Source organism: Zalophus californianus, chromosome 1 (genome assembly GCF_009762305.2).
Source record: "Zalophus californianus isolate mZalCal1 chromosome 1, mZalCal1.pri.v2, whole genome shotgun sequence".
NCBI lineage: Eukaryota > Metazoa > Chordata > Mammalia > Carnivora > Otariidae > Zalophus > Zalophus californianus.
The window spans coordinates 69,989,922-70,009,595 of NC_045595.1; the positions used below are offsets into that span (position 1 = coordinate 69,989,922).

The 19,674-nt window shown below is 39.5% G+C and overlaps 1 protein-coding gene across 6 annotated transcripts in view; it reads right to left on the bottom strand.

Moving 5' to 3' along the window:
• ULK4 (unc-51 like kinase 4) overlaps window positions 1–19,674 on the bottom strand; it is a 604,302-nt gene that overhangs the window by 478,865 nt on the left and 105,763 nt on the right. For all 6 annotated transcript variants that reach the window (XM_027585659.2, XM_027585655.2, XM_027585660.2 and 3 more), the window contains 2 exons: window positions 18,976–19,137; window positions 6,409–6,591 (listed from right to left, as the gene is read on the bottom strand). In XM_027585659.2, the coding sequence (XP_027441460.2) occupies window positions 6,409–6,591; window positions 18,976–19,137 (345 nt within the window). The remainder of the gene's footprint in view (window positions 1–6,408; window positions 6,592–18,975; window positions 19,138–19,674) is intronic.

Below are 19,674 nucleotides of genomic sequence, written 5' to 3' on the forward strand. Positions count from 1 at the left end.
AATGTTACCACACTCTTTACTGGCACTGAGTCTATCTGCATACATACATACAACCATAGTGGGGTTTTTTTAAAACCTATAAACTATGAAGAGAAAGGAACTTTCTAAAAATGAGACTAACCTAGCAATTTTACTTACAAGTTTTATCCTAAAGGAAAAATTAAGGATGGCCATGCAAAAGGCCATAAGAATGTTCTACCTGGGAAAACAATGGCAAAATAATTCTTAGATGGGCAATAGTGAGCTGCTGGGCTAACTGGTGATACCTTCATGGGATAGAATGTCATTACCCTTTAAAAATAATATTGAAGAGTTATACTGACTTAGACACACATTCCTAACATGTCATGGAATAGAAAAAATATGGATTACCAAACAATATATAGTTGATCCAATTCCTGCAAAAAAGATTCTAACAGTATGTGTGTGTGGAGGCAGAGAGGAGGGAATATGGGAATGCATGTGCACGTGTGTGTGTGTGTGTGTGTGTGTATCCATGCACAACAAATATGAATTTGAAAGGGATAGAATATGAGAATTTTTACAGAGATTACCTCAGGAAGGTAAGCACTTCAGTCTTCTGTACATTCTGAATTTTCTATACTAAACATGTAAACCCCAAAATTCACAAAAGTTATAAATATAACCTGATAAAAATAGATTAGCATTTCCTACTCTACATTTCTTGCTCTGGTAATTAAGGGAAATTGTGATGACTTCATCCAACATCTTTCTCCTCAATAAAACAGCAGGAAATACATTTATGAACTCCCAAACTAATCCAGCCCCAGGTCTTAAATACTGAATATCTGTAGGACACATTAACAGCTTGGAAGAACCACAAAAATAAAACTAAAACAGCAACGAAAACCAAAAAAAGTTTCTAGGGCAAGGATTACTAAATGAACTCATACCTAACCTACATGTTTTTCTCTTACACTTGGTCATACCTTCCAGAAGCCTCTTGTTCATAGCCACTCATGTATCTGAATTGTGAGTAAGTTATCAATTCCCAACCTCTAGCAATGACACAGGAATTACATATAAAGTACCATCTACCGGGGCACCTGGGTGGCTCAGTCAGTTAAGCATCTGCCTTCGGCTCAGGTCATGATCCCAGAGTCCTGGGATCGAGCCCCATGTTGGGCTCCCTGTTCAGCGGGGATCCCACTTCTCCCTCTGTCCCTCACCCCACTCATGTTCCCTCTCACTCTCTCTCAAATAAATAAAATCTTTAAAAAATAAACAAATAAAGTACCATCTACCAATGGTTCAAAAAGTATCCTGTTGAGTACTGGGGAGGAAAAAAAAGTGGCAAAACTACTTGTCACTTGTTGTTTTGCTCAATTTCTCCAGTTACTAGAATATTCAGAACACATGATTTGTGGGCACCTGGGTGGCTCAGTTGGTTAAGCGTCTGCCTTTGGCTCGGGTCATGGTCCTAGAGTCCTGGGATCGAGTCCCGCATCGGGCTCCCTGCTGGGCGGGGAGTCCGCTTCTCCCTCTGACCCTCCCCCCTCTCATGCTCTATCTCATTCTCTCTCTCAAATAAATAAATAAATAAAATATTAAACAAAAAAAGAACACATGATTTGTGACTCAGAGAGTCCCCTGTCATCGTGGCTGTGATAGCTCACTTTTCACATCTCAGCGGAGGGAACTAACACTTGTTTTTGGATAAAGGAATATTCTGCCATTTAGTACATTTATGGGAAAGAAGATCATTTTAAAGATGACAATACAAATTAAACATCACCGATACACATGGGTGCTGGATACTGGTCAGCTAAGGGCACAGACATGCAAGCAGCTCATACAGGTAAGAGAATAAGCTGAACCACTTCCTTTAATATCTCACTGCCCACGCGAGGACATGAGCATGATTCAGAAGGGAATAATAATCTCATTAGTCTAGTTTAAGAGGAAAACCTGGCTACACTTACATAGTTCAAATGGAGAGTCAGGTTAACTGCTAACTGCAAATAACTATGAAAACATGCAGTATGCTGCTAATAATCCCAAACCCCACATTTTATTATAAGAGAAAGATAGCATGTCTCTAATGATTGCTAGTTAAATTTCAAGTCAGTATACTCTCATCATTTACCTTTCTAGAGAATAGTCTAGCACTGTCTAGGCTGAGCCTTCTAAATGCGGATAATACCTGTGGTAATCCATTAGCGGTGAACACAAAGATGTATGCCAACAGGATGTTCACTGCATCAGGGTCAATGGAAATCAAAAAATGAGAAGCAAACAGTTCAACAGTGGAGAAAGAATTAAATTACTGTAGTACCACAAAATGAAAAATTATATAATACTTTTTAATGTTCTTGGGGAATATTTAATGACAAAGTGCCATCAAGATAAATCTACACATTGGGGCGCCTGGGTGGCTTGGATGGGTTGAGCATCTAACTCTTGGTTTCGGCTCAGGTCATGATCTCAGGGTCATGGGATTGAGCCCTGCACTGGGCTCTTCAATGGGCGTGGAGTCTGCTTGTCCTTCTCCCTCCCCCCTCTGCCCATTCCCCCCATTCCCCTTCCCCCGACACATGAGCATGAGTGCACTCGCACTCTCTCTAATAAATTTTTAAAAAAGATAAACCTACGCATTTGGATCCTAATTTTATAAATGTGTGCATAAAATACATGGACACACAGACAAAAGACTAAAAAGAGACAAACCAACATGGTCATAGCCATTATCTCTGGGCAGTGAGATTACAGCTGATTTTGTCTTATTCTTTAGCTTCTTCTAAATTTTCGGCACTAAACGGTAATTTCTTTTATTTAAAAGGAATAGCATGAAGCTCTTCTGGGGACTTATTTTCAGTTTTTAAAAGATCATGATATACAGTCCATGGTTCCCCAAAAAGCACACATGCAGCTCTTCTGTCCAACAGGAAGGAGGACAGCTGGTACTTGTTGTTCCTAGGTCCTCTCCTCTCACACTCAGAAAAGCAGCTCAACTTAGCAATAAGAAGGTTGCTAAACCTGCCCCTGAAATACACGTCTATTTTTTTAAATGCACTTTTAAGTAAAAATAAAACCTGTGAGGAAGGCCAATATCCCCGATCCTACATGGTCTAGGCCTCCCTCTGTTCCCAGCCTCTTCCCAGTGGCCTCTCCCCCACCCCCTGCTCACTAGGTTCAGCTCTGTGGGCCTTCTTTCTCTTTCCAGACCTTCCCAAGATCTCTCACACCTCAGAGAAGCTGAACTATAAAGTTCTCCCCCCACCCCTGGCCCCAGGGCTTCACAGAGCAAACTCCTTCTTGTCACTCAGGGTTCAGATGGAATGACACCTCCTCAGAGAAGCCTTCCCTGACTTCCCCCCGCCACACACACACACACCCAGGTAATATCATTACCTGCACTCCCTGCATGCTATTACAGACACTCTATCACATTACTCTGTTTTATGTTCTTCAGAGCATCAACATTATCCAAAATTTTTCTGCTTCCCTCATTTGTCTGGCATGAGCATTAGCTCTAGCACTTACATCCTCCATTAACTTGACAAAAGTACTCAACACACTAAGTTTCATCCACGAATACCCCAGGATTGCAAGTCACTAACTGGCCCATAATGAATGTTCAATAAATGGTAATACTTTTTAATTAATAAAAAATAGAATCTTACATTTTAAGAGAATTCACTGCATATTATTGACATGTCACAGAAACATTTTAAAAATTAAAGGACAAGAGAGAGAAGATGCACTTTTTCCTATTCTTCCCACTAAGCACAACTAAAAACCCTGGAAGTTGGATATAAACAAACATAAGACAACTCTGAAAGGTAGAGAGAAGACAGAACCAGTAGGAACCTCAGGACCTGAGCATCAACATGGCAATGAACTGACTGGGTTTTATTTTTTGCCTCAGATATCCTGGATTGAGTGCTGGATAATCCAGGAGCCTAGAAACATCGATAGGCACAAAACGTAAGAAAGATCAACTCTCTCAAGCCAAAGGACCAAGAAAGGGGCAGCCCAGAAAGATTGAAAACTTTCAAACAATAGCTACTCTACTCTAGCCGAACATCATGGAAAAACCATGACGCCATCCCCATCAGCCCAGGGCAAGTGGGAAGCCTCAACTCCTACCCTCAATAGCCAACACTCTCCCCACAAGGGCAATACCAGAAAAGAACGAGTGGAGAGCTGACAATAACACCCACCCAACAACAGCCATTCGCCCCAACCATGGTGTCAGCACAGACCACGTGGGGAGCCTGGGTCTCCGCCCATATATCAGTAACCAGATTCCTTTCTCGCTCCCCACCAAGATGGCAGCAGAGAAGGCGAGTGGGAAGTCTGCACCTTCAGCACCTTCCCCCAGAAATGAGGCTCACATTCCCACCCTATAGTGGCAGGCGAGACAGTAAATGAGGAGCCCTCCCCACTCCCAGCTAGGGGGACATCAAAGGAAGCCTATGGAGAGTGTGGACTTGCACCCTTGCCCAGCAGTAAAGAGGGGCTCTCTGCACCCCTGGGGTGTCAACAGAAGCCCACCAAGGAACACGGACTTCCATCCCAGTAAGGCAGGCACAGGCATCGCCCTTTCTCTGCCAGTTCCATGTCAGAGGAGGCCTACTAAAGCAGATTCAAATAAAGCCCAGAGTCTTAGAACACAGCACCCCTAAATGGTTAGTGGGCACAGAGTTTCAGCTTTGCAAGATGAAAAGGTTCTAGAGATCTGTTCCACAACAATGTAAATATACTTACCACTACTAACTATAAACTTAAAAATGGTGAAGATGGTGAATTTTGTATTATATCTTTTCTACCACGATAATTTTTTTTAGCACCAGTATTAATCAAAATCAAAAGATTACTTATTCAATATATTTCACTGTTCAATCATCCCTTTTGTTAAGATACATGGAATATTACATATTATAAAACAATTACAAAATCACGTTAATCAATACATCTTATTTTACTACCTTTGTGAAATACCGTATTTGAAACTAAGTCAATCCATACCTGTTCTGAGAGTGGAAAAAAAAAAACAAAACTGAAGAAACTCTCAGCCTCTCTTATCACAATTTATGCAGAAAACTACTCAAGTGGGGCTTTTTCTAATACAATGTGATAATATTTAATGACTTGGAAAATTTAATAGCAAAAATTAGATACACAGACTGTTGGGAAAAAACAGGTTTCTCTGAGGCTCAAACTTCATAGCAGAATCTAAATCAGACTAATCAGAGTAAAGGCAAGAAGTGGTTTACTTTCCATCTTGACTCTGACAGATCAAGTTTACCATGTAAATCAGATAATTATTCATAATTACTGAAATTTTAAAAACCAGAATTTAATGTGTGGACCATAACACACAAGAACCAAGGCAAGTAGTGTATGTAAGTGGTTCCTTTCTCCACATGTTAGGAGCATTACCTTCACCGAGTTCTCAAAACTCCAATTTGAGAGGCATCTCCCCTCTAAAAAAAGGATAATTGGTCCAGTAAGTTTAAAGAACGCCACACACTACATTACCCTTCTGAAGATTCAAAATACACATGAGCATATAAAACACTGGGAAAGGCTGCACAGTTAAAACTATCCCTTTCACTTTGACTCATATCTTTCCAAACATGTATATACAAACATGGTCCACCTTTTCTACCTGGTAACACCTCACTCAGCACTAATACTCTAGGACAGGGCTTCTCAAATCATAAAGTTCGAACAAACCACCTAGAGATCTCATTAAAATGTAGATTCAGATTCAGCAGGCCCAAGATGGGGCCCAAGGGGCTGCCTTTCCAACCCTCTCCCAGGTGATGCCCATTGCTTCTGGTTCTCAGATTACTCTTTAGTGGGCAGACATGTTGAGGAGAAGACACGTTGAGGAAGGCTACCACAGAAACTTCTTCACAGCTATGCAGTTTTGGGATCAGAACTGAATATTTAAAAACTCTACTGTACATAAAATAAAGGAATATCAAAGGATTAGAAGGAAACTAAAACAGGAGAAAGGGAGTTGTCCAGGCGATTTGTGTTAGCCAAATATTGGACAAGGAAAGGGGCAAGAAAGGAGTCCAAGTAAGCAGAGAATATAAAGGGAAGACAAAGCATATGGTAAGAGATGGGGGCTGAAGAGCCAGAGGCATAAGAAATATCAGCATATAGGAAGGACTCATAAATTTTCCAGCTTTTCATTAATAAAATGGGACATGCAGGCAGAGCCATTTACTGGATTTCTATTTTAATCACTAAAAGACTCTTACAACATCATCAGATGAATGGCTTGTGGTACAGGGGTTTGGCAAAGTTCAAAAAGGTCCCCTGAGAAGAAAAATAAATTCTACAGAAATAATATTACTTGTTTTCTCCTGCAATTGCAATGGTTCAACAACAATTTTTAAAGTACAGTAATAGGTGAAATCTAAGTCAAACCTTTTCTTGGATTAGCCTCTGAAGATGAATCCCACAAGACAACATTGCAGTAAATAAGGTCAACATGTACTGCTGAACTTTGCAGATGGCTGAGGCCAGGGAGTTTATCACGGAGTTCAGTCCCACCTTCTCAATAACATTCTGGAAGGCAGTAGGAGAATGACGGGTGATTCTACACAAGGCCTGAAGAGAAAGAACAAATCCGTCAGACAACTCCAAGTACAGTAACCGCACTTCAGAAAGATAACACCCGCTTCTGGGGTGCTTACCTTGCTCCTTCATTACTTGTTTTGGCATAAGAAAGTTGGAAAACGTCAGCATATTTAAAAATAAAACAATAATCCAGCTGCCAGTAAAAACTGAAGTTGTTTTAAGACAACAAAGCCTCTTATGATAAGCATACAAATTCTAAAGGGTTAACTGAAATGACAAACTATAAGTCTGTATGGCAAAACTTCCCTTTAAGAAATAAAAAACATCAAATGCCTTCTTTCTGCAGACACTAGTAAAGGCGGAAGAAATAGCCATAAAAAATAAATAACATTTATTGTTTAGCATGTGAAAAATGGTATCTCAGAATATTAGAAGCCTATCACATTTAGTTCTCCCAATAACAGATAAGAAAGGTATTAGTACTAACCTACTTTATAGACAATAGAACTAAAGCATAGAAAACTTAAAAGTTACTTGCCCAAAGGCATGTACCTAGTAAGTGACAAAGCTAGAATTCAAACCAAGATAATCAGACATCTGAACTTTTCCTAACTTGCTCACAGATCAGAGATGAAACATAATTAATAAACTAACAGAATGTAACAAGTGTTGTAACAGAAGTGAGCTCACTGAATTATGCTTGGAAAGGAAGGTAAAGCAAGTCAACAACATAGGAAGATGATCTTGAACTGGTTTTTGAAGGGTAAATGGGAAGTGGACAGGCAGAAAAATAAGTGAAGAAAATTCTAGCCGGGACCTAAATGTGAGACCTGAAACCATAAAAACCCTAGAAGAGAACACAGGTAGTAATTTCTCCAATATCAGACATAGCAACTTTTTTCTAGATATGTCTCCTGAGGCAAGGGAAACAAAAGCAAAAATAAACTGTTGGGACTACATCAAAATAAAAAGCTTCCACAGAGCGAGGGAAACAATCAACAAAAAGACAACCTACAGAACAGGAAGAGATATTTGTAAATGACACCTCTGATTAAGGATTAGTATCCAAAATATATAAAAACTCTGGGCACCTGGGTGGCTCAGTCAGGTAAGTGTCTGCCTTCGGCTCAGGTTATGATCCCAGGGTCCTGGGATTGGGCTCTCTGCTCAGCGGGGTGTCTGCTTCTCCCTCTACCCTACCCCGCCCCTGCTTGTGATCTCTCTGTCTCTCTCTCTAATAAATAAAATCTTTAAATATATCTATATATAAACTCAACACCCAAAAAACAAAAAATTCCAATTAAAAAATAGGCAGAAGACATGAACAGACATTTCTCCAAAGACGACATACAGATGGCCAACAGACACATGAAAGTTATCATCAGGGAAATGCAAATCAAAACCACAATGAGAGATCACCGCACTCCTGTCAGAATGGCTAAAATCAAAAACAGAAGAAACAGCAAGTATTGGCAAAGATGTGAAGAAAAAGGAACCCTCATGCACTGTTGGTGGGAATGCAAACTGGTGCAGCCACTGTAGAAAACTAGATGGAGGTTCCTCAAAAAGTTAAAAATAGAACTACCTTTTGATCCAGTAATCATACCACTGGGTATTTACCCAAAGAATACAAATACACTAATTCAAAGGTACACATGCACCCTTAATGTTTGTTGCAGTATTATTTACAATAGCCAAATTATGGAGACAGCCCAAGTGTCCACTAACTGATGAATGGATAAAGAAGATGTGGTATGTATATATGCACATATATACCATGGAATATCATTCAGCCATAAAAAAAAGAGTGAAATTTTGCCGTTTGCAACAACTTGGATGGAGCTAGGGAGTATTATGCCAAGTGAAATAAGCCAGAGAAAAACAAATACCATATGATTTCACTCATATGTGGAAATTAAGAAACAAAACAAATAAAGAAAAAAGGAGACCAAAAAAAAAAAAAAAAAGACTCAACTATATAGAGAACAAACTGATGGTTACCAGAGGGGCAGTGGGTGAAATAGGTGATGGGGATCACTCATGATGAGCACTGAGTAATGTACGGAAATGAAGAATCACTCTATTGGACACCTGAAACTAATACCACACCATATGTTAATTGTATGTATACTGGAACCTTTAAAAAATTAAATTTAAAAAAATTCAAGCCAGAGAGAAGAGAACAAGTATTCACATGGAGATATGGAGATGAACAGCATGTTTTAAGAAGGGAAAGTTGATTCAATGAGAACACACTTCAGGTGTAGGAGGAAAAGCAGAGACTAGAAAAGTAGGCTGGAGCCAGAGTTGGTCTACCAAATTAGGACTTTTGAATTTTTTGTCATAAGCAATGGGAAGACCTCAAAAGTTTTTAGGAAGGGAAGGGAGGGGAGGGGAGGGGAGGGGAGGGAAAGGGAGGGGAGGGGAGGGAAGGAGGGAGGAACAAAGAAAGACAAAAAGACAGAAAGACAAAGACAGAAAGAAAGAAAGAAAGAAAAAATAAACCAAGGGATGGTCATATTCTGTGCATATATGGGAGACAACAAAGAGAGCCAGAAATAGTTTTATAAAAACATTCATTATAATTAATGTCCTATAACCTCCTTCTTCCTGATTTATATTTTAAACAGATCTATAACCATGATCAATAATGAAAATATCAATATAAGATGAATTGTTAGAGGCCCCTGGGTGGCCCAGTCAAGTTAAATGTCAGACTCTTGATTTCAGCTCAGGTCATGATCTCAGGGTCATGAGATGAGCCCAGCATTAGGCTCCGCGCTGGGGATAAATCTGCTTAAGATTCTTTCTCTCCCTCCTTCTGCCCCTCCCCCCAGCTCCCTGGTACACAAGCACTCTCTTAAAAAAAAATAATAATAATAATAATAATAAGGAATTGTAAGGAAAGATGAAGGGAAAAGATAAAGATCTCAAAAAATATTTTCATCTTCTTTAAAGTCTCAGGAAAAAGGATGCCTGGGTGGCTCAGGTCATGATCCCAGGGTCTTGGGATCGAGCCCCGCATCGGGCTCCTTGCCCAGAGGGAAGCCTGCCTCTCCCTCTGTCTGCGTCTCCCCCTGCTTGTGCTCTCTCGCACACAAATAAATAAAATCTTAAAAAACCAATAAAATTATTTTCAAATAAATAAAAATAAAATCTCAGGAAAAAAATTAAATATTTTTTATCTCCAAAAATGAACTTCCTTTAGAAGTTATTCCTATCGATAAAATAAGGAAAACAAGTGTTAATTGGCATAAACTCAATCTTCCACCAAAATGAACAGTTTAAAGTAAATACATTTACTCAATGCTAAACCTTAGTTCCAATCCTTTTGAAAATACTAATGTGACATTATAACCACAAAGGAGAAAGGAAAAGATAATACAACTAGTAACAATGAAAATCTAGAAGGACCCTCTCCAAGTTCTGTCTTCTGGGGGTGGGACTGAGAGGTGAGAGGTAGAGAAAAGACAAGGAAGTCTTCACCCTTTTACATATGTCCTGTTCAAAGTTTTCAAATAAATGCGTATTATTTTATAATAATTTCCTAAACTACACACACTCTCATCTGACTCCTGAGGCTACCCCAACATGGGGCCCGATCCCATGACCCCGAGATTATGACCTGAGTCAAAGTCAAGAGTCTGACGCTTAACCAACTGAGCCACTCAGGCACCCCAGGCAAGTTTACATTATTATTAATGTATACATTTACTACCATATCTGATATTACTGAATAAACAAATGCACTGAAAACTGAGCATTTGCAAAGCACTAAATATATACTATTCTGCCGAAATAAAAAGCGTCCCTTTCCTCATGGAACTGATTATCATATGGGATGCATAATCTTGTCTCAATAATAACTGACAAATGAAAACAGGATCTCAAAGAGCTATTTTATACCCCCATACTCACTGCAGCATTATTCACAATAGCCAGGATATGGAAACAGCTTAAGTGTCTGTCAATGGATGAATGGGTAAAGAAGATGTGGGTATATATGTAACATATATACACAATGGAATATTATTCAGCCACAAGAGAAAAAGAAATTCAGCCTTTTGCAACAACATGGATCAACTTTTAAGGCATTATGCTAAGTGAAATAAGACAGAGAAGGAAAGATGGATACTGTATGCTATCTAAGTACTTACATGTGGAATCTAAAAAAGCTGAGCTTATAGAAACAGAGACTAGAATGGTGGTTCCCAGGGGCTGCAGGTGGGAAGATGCAGAAATGCTGGGCAAAGAGTACAAACTTCCAGTTTTATGGTGAATAAATTCTGGGAATCTAATGTACAGCATGGTGATTATAGTTAATCATATTGCAATATATATTTGAAATTTGTCAAGAGAATAAATTGTAAATGTCTTCACCACAAAAAAGAAATGGTAAGCATGTGATATGATACAGAGGTTAGCTAACACTATCATCTGGTAATCATTTTGCAATATATACATGTATCAAATCAACATGTAGTACATCTTAAACTTCCACGTTATGTCAATGACATCTCAATAAAGCTAAAAAACTTAACAATAATCATTGACTGTATTTCAAACATATACCAGGGATCTGTATTCATTTACCAGAGCAGAATGAAATTATGGGGGGAAAAAAATCACTCTTATTTTGGACAGCTTTCAAATCATATTTGTCTCTCCTCTTCCTTCCATGGGAGTTACAGATGGCTAAGTTAGACATGATGGCTTGGAAACCATGACAGTAGGGTTCTTCAAGCCTAAAGCCCAAATTGTATATGTTTCAGTAGAAAAGTAGCAACTAATATCTGAAAATAGGAGCATGAAAAATGAATTCACTAAAAATAAAGCTAGCTCTGATTCTAGAATATGGAAGTTTTTAAAACTCATTTATAATGGATCTAAGAAAACTGCACTGTATGAAATCAAAACAGAATTATTTCATTATTTTAATCCAAGAATTAAAAAAAAGAAAACCAGCATTTTAAACAGAGTCCCTAAAGGTCATGCCACACTCAGAACTTTTTGAGCAAATTAAGGGTTCTCCCAACAGTGACCTCAAGACACGAAACATTGTCATTGGCATTTTAACAATTGTTGGGGCAGCTCTCACAGCAAAACTGACTTTCTACCAATATAAAATCCCCACCTGATCATAATGATCATGATGGGGACATTTCTTGATAAAAGATTTGTCCAGACTACTTCTAAATGTGTTCAAGCCAATATGAAGGCAACTAGAATGTCTCACCTTCAGAACGCTGCTCAGAAGCCTAACAGACTTTCCATTTTAAAAAGCTCATGCAGAAAATAACCTTTACCCCAACACTTCTGGATATCAAACACAGTTGAGAGTTTCATTAGTGCTTGTATTGTCTGAATCAAAAAAATCAGATCTCAAGTCTGATCTCCAGTGAACTGATTTTGAAATATTTACTTATTAAAATAGAGCTTGAGACTACATTTTAAAACTGGAGAAAACACCTCCCGTCTAAAATTCACTTCCAAATTTGCTTCAAAAAGAACATTGTGTTACCTCCAGAATTCCTGATAGTCTATATAATAAAAGCAATTTCTAGGAAATAGACTAAGCCAAAACTGGAGGATGCATATCTAATTAGAAACATGGCATCACCATGGAATAAAAACTTTAAAAACCATTTCTATTTTGTCTTTTGAATGGTTTTTTTCCAAGTCCTATCAAAATTACCCTGGGAGCTTTTCTAAACTGCACACACTCTCATCTGACTCTGCGGAGATCTTAAGCTACATCAGAATAGGGGCAGGGTGTGAGTAAAGTGGAGGAAGTAGTCAATGTTGCTTGAAAAGCTCCCTGCCAACCCCAGTGAGAACCACTACACTGCAAAAATTCTTCACTTTTTATCCCCTTCATCTCAGCCCATCAGTAATGTTTACCCCAGTTATCATCCTCAATCGGGGCCATCTCACTCAATCTAACTCTACAGGTTTCTCGGTCCCCCCTATGGTTCATAGAGAGTTCCTGTAATCCTAATAAGTCTAGGAATCTTTTATCCATCCAATATATTTCCTAAGTCAGGTCCACTCTGCCCAACAGCCAATTCCTAAGCCATGGAGCCATTCCTGAGTGGGAAGGAGAAATTCACCATCTTTCACTCCACACCGTGCCCGTGTTTTCCAAGAGCTTCAAGGACTAGGGCAATGGTTCTCCCACTTCAGCAGGTATTAGAATCAGCTGGAGGCTTGTTAACATGCAGATTACTGAGCCTCTCCCCCTAGAGATTCCTATTCAGCAGGTCTGGGTCAAGGGCCAAAAACCTGGATTTCTAACAAGTTCCCAGGTGATGTTTCTGCTGCTGGACCAGGGACCACACTGGTACAGGGGAATCTATGGGACCAAGAGACGACCAGGAAATTGGTGGCAGAGACAGCAGATGCAGACTGTTACAAACAGTACAAGGAGCAGGTCAGTGTCCCAGCACTGAACACCACTCTTCCCCAGCCAGAGTTCCGGCATTCATCTGGTTAACGAGACCTGCTAAGTACCCACCATGTGTGCTCAGGAAGGGAACAAGAGGAAAAGGGCTCCTACCTTCCTGGAACTGACACTAAGAGGGAAAACTATGCTTCCATACTTTAGATAAATAGAATGGTGGTCATTGCTATGAGCAAAAATACAAAGAGTTTTGAGGGGTCAGGGGATGTCCTATAGGAGGAGGTGACATTTAAGCTGATAGCTGAAACATGAAGACTCAGCTATGTGAAAAGAGCATCCAGGCACAGGGAACCAGCAAAGGGGAAAATCCTGAGGCAGCAAAGTGTTTGTAAATTCCAGAAAATGTCAGGACAAAGTATGGTTGAAGCACAGAGAGTGAGACAATGAGCTTTAGGAGATGTGACAAAAAAGGGAGGCACGGGCCAAACCATCTGAGTACCACCAGAGTACCACCAAACCACCAAATGGGTACATTAACTTCCAGCAAACATTCCTGAGAGAACAATTTGGAAAAAGAAAAAGGAAGTTCAGCTCTATAAGGCATGCTAGGGAGGAAGCAATTGTCACTCCCTGCTAGGAATTTGCATAAAGTGTTTTCAGAATGCATATTTTCAGTTTCTGTCACCTCAACCTTTAATAAATCCTCCTGTAAACCTGTTTATAACGCAGAAACAATTTTTTAAGATTACATTAGAATAACTTTATTTTAGGATCCCCCAACAATGATCTCATACTTTTATATAATAAAATATATTTATATTTTATATAATAAAAGTGATCACCCCACTTTTCTTATTAGCTGGATCTTTGTGACCTATTTTTGTCTCACCAGTAAAGAGGGATGGTAAATGTTATTAAACATCTACTCGTGATGCCCCCCCATTCATAATGTGGGACAGAAGGATCCCTCCATCTCAATGTTTACAAGAAAAATCCTAACTTGTAATCAAAGACCTGACTTCAAACAGATAGGGAGATGAAAAAATACAGTCCTGGCTTTATAGGAGTTTTAATCAATATAATATAATTGTTATAATTATAATAAGCTAACACAACTAATTTACTAAGCAAAATGTGTTAACCGCTTTAAATAATAAATATTGTCCTGAAAGCGAAAGCCTCACCAATTCTTAACTTCTACCTGGTACTTCGCATAAAGTCGTACCAATCCTTTAAGAAAAATGGTAGAAAGCTGTTGAAAAGTTGCAGCAGAGAAGAGAGAAGAGACGTGATTTTAGGAAGTGCACTCTGTGTGCAGAATGATGTCAGTGGAGCAAACTGGCCGTGGGAAGACCAGTGAGGAGGCCACTCGAGTGGTCCAGGGCAGAGACGGTGGGGCCTGGACTATGGCAGTAGCAACATAGCAGCAGGGAGAGGTAGACAGACCTGAGAGAAACTCAGGAATGAGCTTCCCAAGAAGGTTAAGCACCTGAATGTGAACAGTGAGGTGGGAGGAGGTAAGAGAAGGGAAAGTATGAAAAAGAACACCTGACCCTTCATTTTCCTTAATTCATCTCTTCTCACCTTCCCCTCCCAAGGTCAACATGTCAGTGCCTGAGGAAAGGGGGCAGTGAGAGGGAGGGGGAGGGGGAACCGAGCACAAGTGGTCAAGGCAGCAGGGCGGCAATGTCAAGGAAGACAGAAGAGGACACAGCGGAGGTGGCCTGAGTAGACGGAGTCTGTTACACAGAAGTAAATAACAATAAGAGAATAACAGGAACCGGTTTGTCTCCATCTGAGAAGGGATTTACAAAAAAAGAAAGTGGGAAGGCTAGAAAGATTCTTAAGGTATTGGATTAAAATTGGAAGTATCGATATGAATGCATGAGTTTTGTTCCAAATATGTATGATGATATATATAAAAGCAATTATAAATGTATGTATATGTATGGATATTTTTTTTCTAACTCTGAATATTAAGAAGGCCTAGAAACAATGACCCCATAGCAGTAAGTACAAAGAGCACCCAGATCTTGGCTTCTAAATACCAAATGTTCCCCAAAGAAATGACTGATTCCGGATCTGGCAGAAAGTAAAAATTAACCCAGAACATCAGGTGGTGTCAGAAAATAATGAAGTGCTCAAACAATGATAGAAATGGGTCCACAGAACACAAAAGCCAGCTTGAAGGGATCACACTGGCCAAATCTCGGATGACCTCAGCATCCCCGCCAATAATAATAATGGCGGTAGTATCACATTATGATCCACGGCATAAAGTACTTATTCATCAAAACAATGATACAAATACACACATACACATGGGAGAAGGGAAAGAGCTTCCTTACAATAGAATACCAACCAATACCAAAGGCCTGTTTTCCCACAGCTCATGAGGTATACAATAAGAATGGTTTGGGGGCGCCTGGGTGGCTCAGTCGGTTAAGCATCTGCCTTCAGCTCAGGTCATGATCCCAGGGTCCTGAGACAGAGCCCCGTGTCAAGCTGCCTGCTCAGAGGGCAACCTGCTTCTCCCTTTCCCTCTGCCCTTCACCCCACACACCTCCCCCCACCACTGGCTCGTGCTCTCAAATAAATAAAATGAATGAGAAGAAGAAAGAGAGAAAGAAAGAGAAAGAAAGAAAGAAAAGAAAGGAGAGAGAGAGAGAAAGAAAGAAAGAAAGAGAGAGAAAGAAAGAGAGAAAGAAAGAAAAAAGAGAGAAAGAGAAAGAGAGAAAGAGAGAGAGAGAGAAAGAGAGAGAGAAAGAGAAAGAAAGAGAAAGAGAGAAAGAAAAGAGAGAAAGAAAGAGAGAGAGAAAGAAAGAGAAAGAAAGAAAGAGGAAGAAAAAGAGAGAAAGAGAGAGAGAAAGAAAGAGAGAGAAAGAGAGAGAGAAAGAAAAAGAAAGAGAAAGGAAAGAAAGAAAAAGAGAAAGAGAGAAAGAAAGAGAGAGAGAGAAAGAAAGAAAAGAGAGAGAGAAAGAAGAGAGAGAGATAAAGAAAGAAAAGAAAAAGGGGCACCCAGGTGGCTCAGGTCATGATCTCAGAATCCTGGGATCAAGCCCCCCGTTGGACTCCCAGCTCACCTTCTCCCCCCCGCACCCCAACACTCGTGCATGCTCTCACTCTCTCTCAAATAAATAAATACTTTAAAAAAAATAATGGTTTTTACATTTACAGGGGCTATAGAAAAACAAAAAGGATGTGCAACAGAGACTACATGTGGCCTACCAAGCCCAAGTTGTTTATTATCTGGCCCTTTATAGAAAACATTTGCCAACCTCTGCTAGAGAAGGAATAATAAAAATAGGTGATCCTCCTATGGCTCCCATCACGGACTGTTTACAGGCAGGGGTCGTCAATGGTGCTAAGGAGGTTTCATGAGGAAGCACCAGACAGACCCAGGTCGAGCCTCCCTCTACAAAATAAAATCCCTATATTCTTTAAAATTGTAAAGGGCATGAAGTACACAGGAAGACTGAGGAACTGTTCATATTGGAGGAAACTAAAGAAATAGGAAAACAATACATAACACATGATACTGAATAGGATCCTGGAGCAAAGAAAGGAGAGACTTTTTTGGGACAGCAGGCAAAATTTCAGTGCAAAATTAATGATTCAGATGAATGCTAAGAACAAAATATAAGAACCCCAAGATGAAGGGTGAAGCTTAATGTCTCAGGTGAAGAAAGGGCTAGAAGGTACACAACTTTGGTGGGAACTGGAAAAAAATTTGCCAAGAAAAGAAACCACATTTGAGTATAAAGATGAAAATAACATAAACCCAATTACAGCAAGACAGATTTTTTTAAAGGCCCAGGATTAAAATGGATGTTCTTTTTCAAAATTTTTTAAATTCAATTTAATTAACATAGTGTACTATTAGTTTCAGAAGTAGAATTTAGTGATTCATCAGTTGCATACAACACCCAGTGCTCATCAACATCACGTGCCCTCCTTAATACCCATCACCCAGTTACCCCATCTCCCCACCTCCCTCCCCTCCAGCAACCCTCAGTTTGTTCCCTCTAGTTAAGAGTCTCTGAAGGTGGGCACCTGGGTGGCTCAGATGGTTAAGCATCTGCCTTCGGCTCAGGTCATGATCCCAGGGTCCTGGGATCAAGTCCCGCATTGGGCTCCCTGCTTGGCGGAGAGCCTGCTTCTCCCTCTGCTTCTGCCTCTCTCTCTCTGACTCTCATGAATAAATAAATTAAAAAAAAAAAAGTCTCTGAAGGTTTGCCTCCCTCTGTTTTCATCTTATTTTTCCTTCCCTTCCCCTATGATCCTCTGTTTTGTTTCTTAAATTCCACACAAGTGAAATTATATGGTATTTGTCTTTCTCTGACTTTTTCACTCAGCATAACACCCTCTAGTTCCATCCACATCATTGCAAATGGCAAAATTTCATTCTTTTTGATGGCTGAGTAATATTCCATTGTATATAGAGACGATGTAGTATAAAGTAGATGTTCTAAGATAGGATTCCAAGATGCCTTGAGAAATTTCACTGGTATACTTTGTAACTCTTTCTGACAGTCTCTCCGTAATTACTCATATCACAATTAGGGTTTTCTCTGTCATTTTGAAATCATGTGGCTCCAGAAGCATGTGAGCATGCGTGTGTGTGTAAGAGAGAGAAAGACTGAAACAGAGGCAGATGCTACATATCCTTTGCTTAATAATATTCAACGAACAGAATGCTTAGTGCTTGTTACATAGGTAAATTTAAGGTAAGAACTGGGGAAAATACCCCTAAATATTCCCAGGATTTAGCAACACAAAAGTCAGTGGAGATCTTAGCAAGATCAGCTTCATCTTGGGACAGATACTGCACCGGGTTAAAGAGGAAACAGCCAGAAAGGAGTAATAGTTTGTGGCAATAACTCTTTAAAGAAGTTTGGCTGTGAGGGGGATGTGCAGCCCAGAGACTCTTTGATATGTTGGCATGTGTGCTTTTCTTTTTTTTTTTTTAAATGGGGTAAAGAATACCTGAATGCTGATTAGAATGATCTAGTAGAGAAGGAGGGTTAAAGATTCAGGAAAGAGCAAAAATAACCATTTGAGTGAGATTCCCAAGAAGGGGACAGGAAGAAGATCGGAAGAAACATGGAGAGGTTTGTCTCTACCAGGAGAAGGGACAGTTCATCAACTCTAACAGGAGGGAAAGACAAGGGCAAAGGGTTGTTGGGGGAGGGGGGGGATGTAAACAGGTCTGCAGACATGGCAGATGTACATTGGGATAATTACCATTGGAGGTCTCCATTTTTCTCTGGGAAGTACAGAGGAAAGTCACTGAGGATGGAGGAGGAAAATGTGGGTTGGAGGTCTAAGGAAAGAGAATAAGAGACAAAAGAAGTGCAAGAAGGAGCAGGAGAGAGAGAGACAGCAAGGCTGCCATATAATGTTGAGAGTCCAGATGAGACTGGTGATCAAAAAGAGTATTTTAATAAATCATATGAGCAAGGGTTGTATTTGTTCAACAGACTATTAAATTGATACAACCATGTTAACACCTCCCCATAATTATCTTTTACATTAAGTCACTATAACCATGTGAGCAGAGTAGTAGAAAACCAATGAAAATAAAAAAGCTGCAAAACCACAGATGCCTGAACACTAACATGAATTCACTCTATAATTAATTCATGATAAATGTACTTAGCATAAAATCTGAAGGAGGGAGCTAACAGGAAAAGTCAGGGAACACGAAACATAAACCAAACCAAATGCTGTACCCCACCTATGAGCACAGCGTCCTACTATCACCTCCCAATCGTTTCTGAAACCATATGTTATGGTCCCACAAGGTCCTACTGCAATTTCCCCACAGTCCCAAGGTTTTCCAACCCGTTTTGAAAATTTTGTTTTAAAAGAAAATTATCGTTCTCACCAACTATATTAGTCTGAGATTTCTGTGTCCTACTTATCCAATGAAATTTACTCTATTTCTGGCACAGTTCTTCAAACTTGGTGTTTAAATATCCCCAGATCTATCCTCCAGAGATGCTCCATCTTACCGACATTGCTGTGATCCTGAGAGAATCAACAGTGGAATGTTTGAACAGGTACCATAAAATGGGTCCAATTTCCCCTGTAATAAAGCCCTGGGCCTGAGCAGAAAAGGTAGTGCAGACATTTTCAATAATCTTTGCTGCCATGTGATTCACAACACGTTCTTCCTAGAGAAGGAGAGAAGAGTGAAAGGGAGTTATTTAATAGGAGAAATACATACATGCAATTTATTCATAACCAGTGCAAATAAAAGCCTAATACCAAGCGCGTATCATCTGCCCCTGCATGCATTAGGTAATTAGGAAGTGTGATCATTCTTTCAGGGTACTATGAAATTATGACAATTTAATCACTAAATTTAATCTTTTAATCACTAAAACTTAGCATAACATAATTTTAATATATTTTAATAAAAATAAGAAAGACTCTGGAAAACAGCATGGCGGTTCCTCAGAAAGCTAAATTAGAACTACTCTACAATCCAGCAATTGCACTACTAGGTATTTACCCAAAGGATATAAAAATATTGATTTGAAGAGACACACGCAGCCTATGTTTATAGCAGCATTACCTATAATAGTTGAATTATGAAAAGAACCCAAATGTTTATCAACTGATGAATACATAAAGAAGATGTGGTATACACACACACACACACAGGAATATTGCCTAGCCATCAAAAAGAATGAAATCTTCCCATTTGC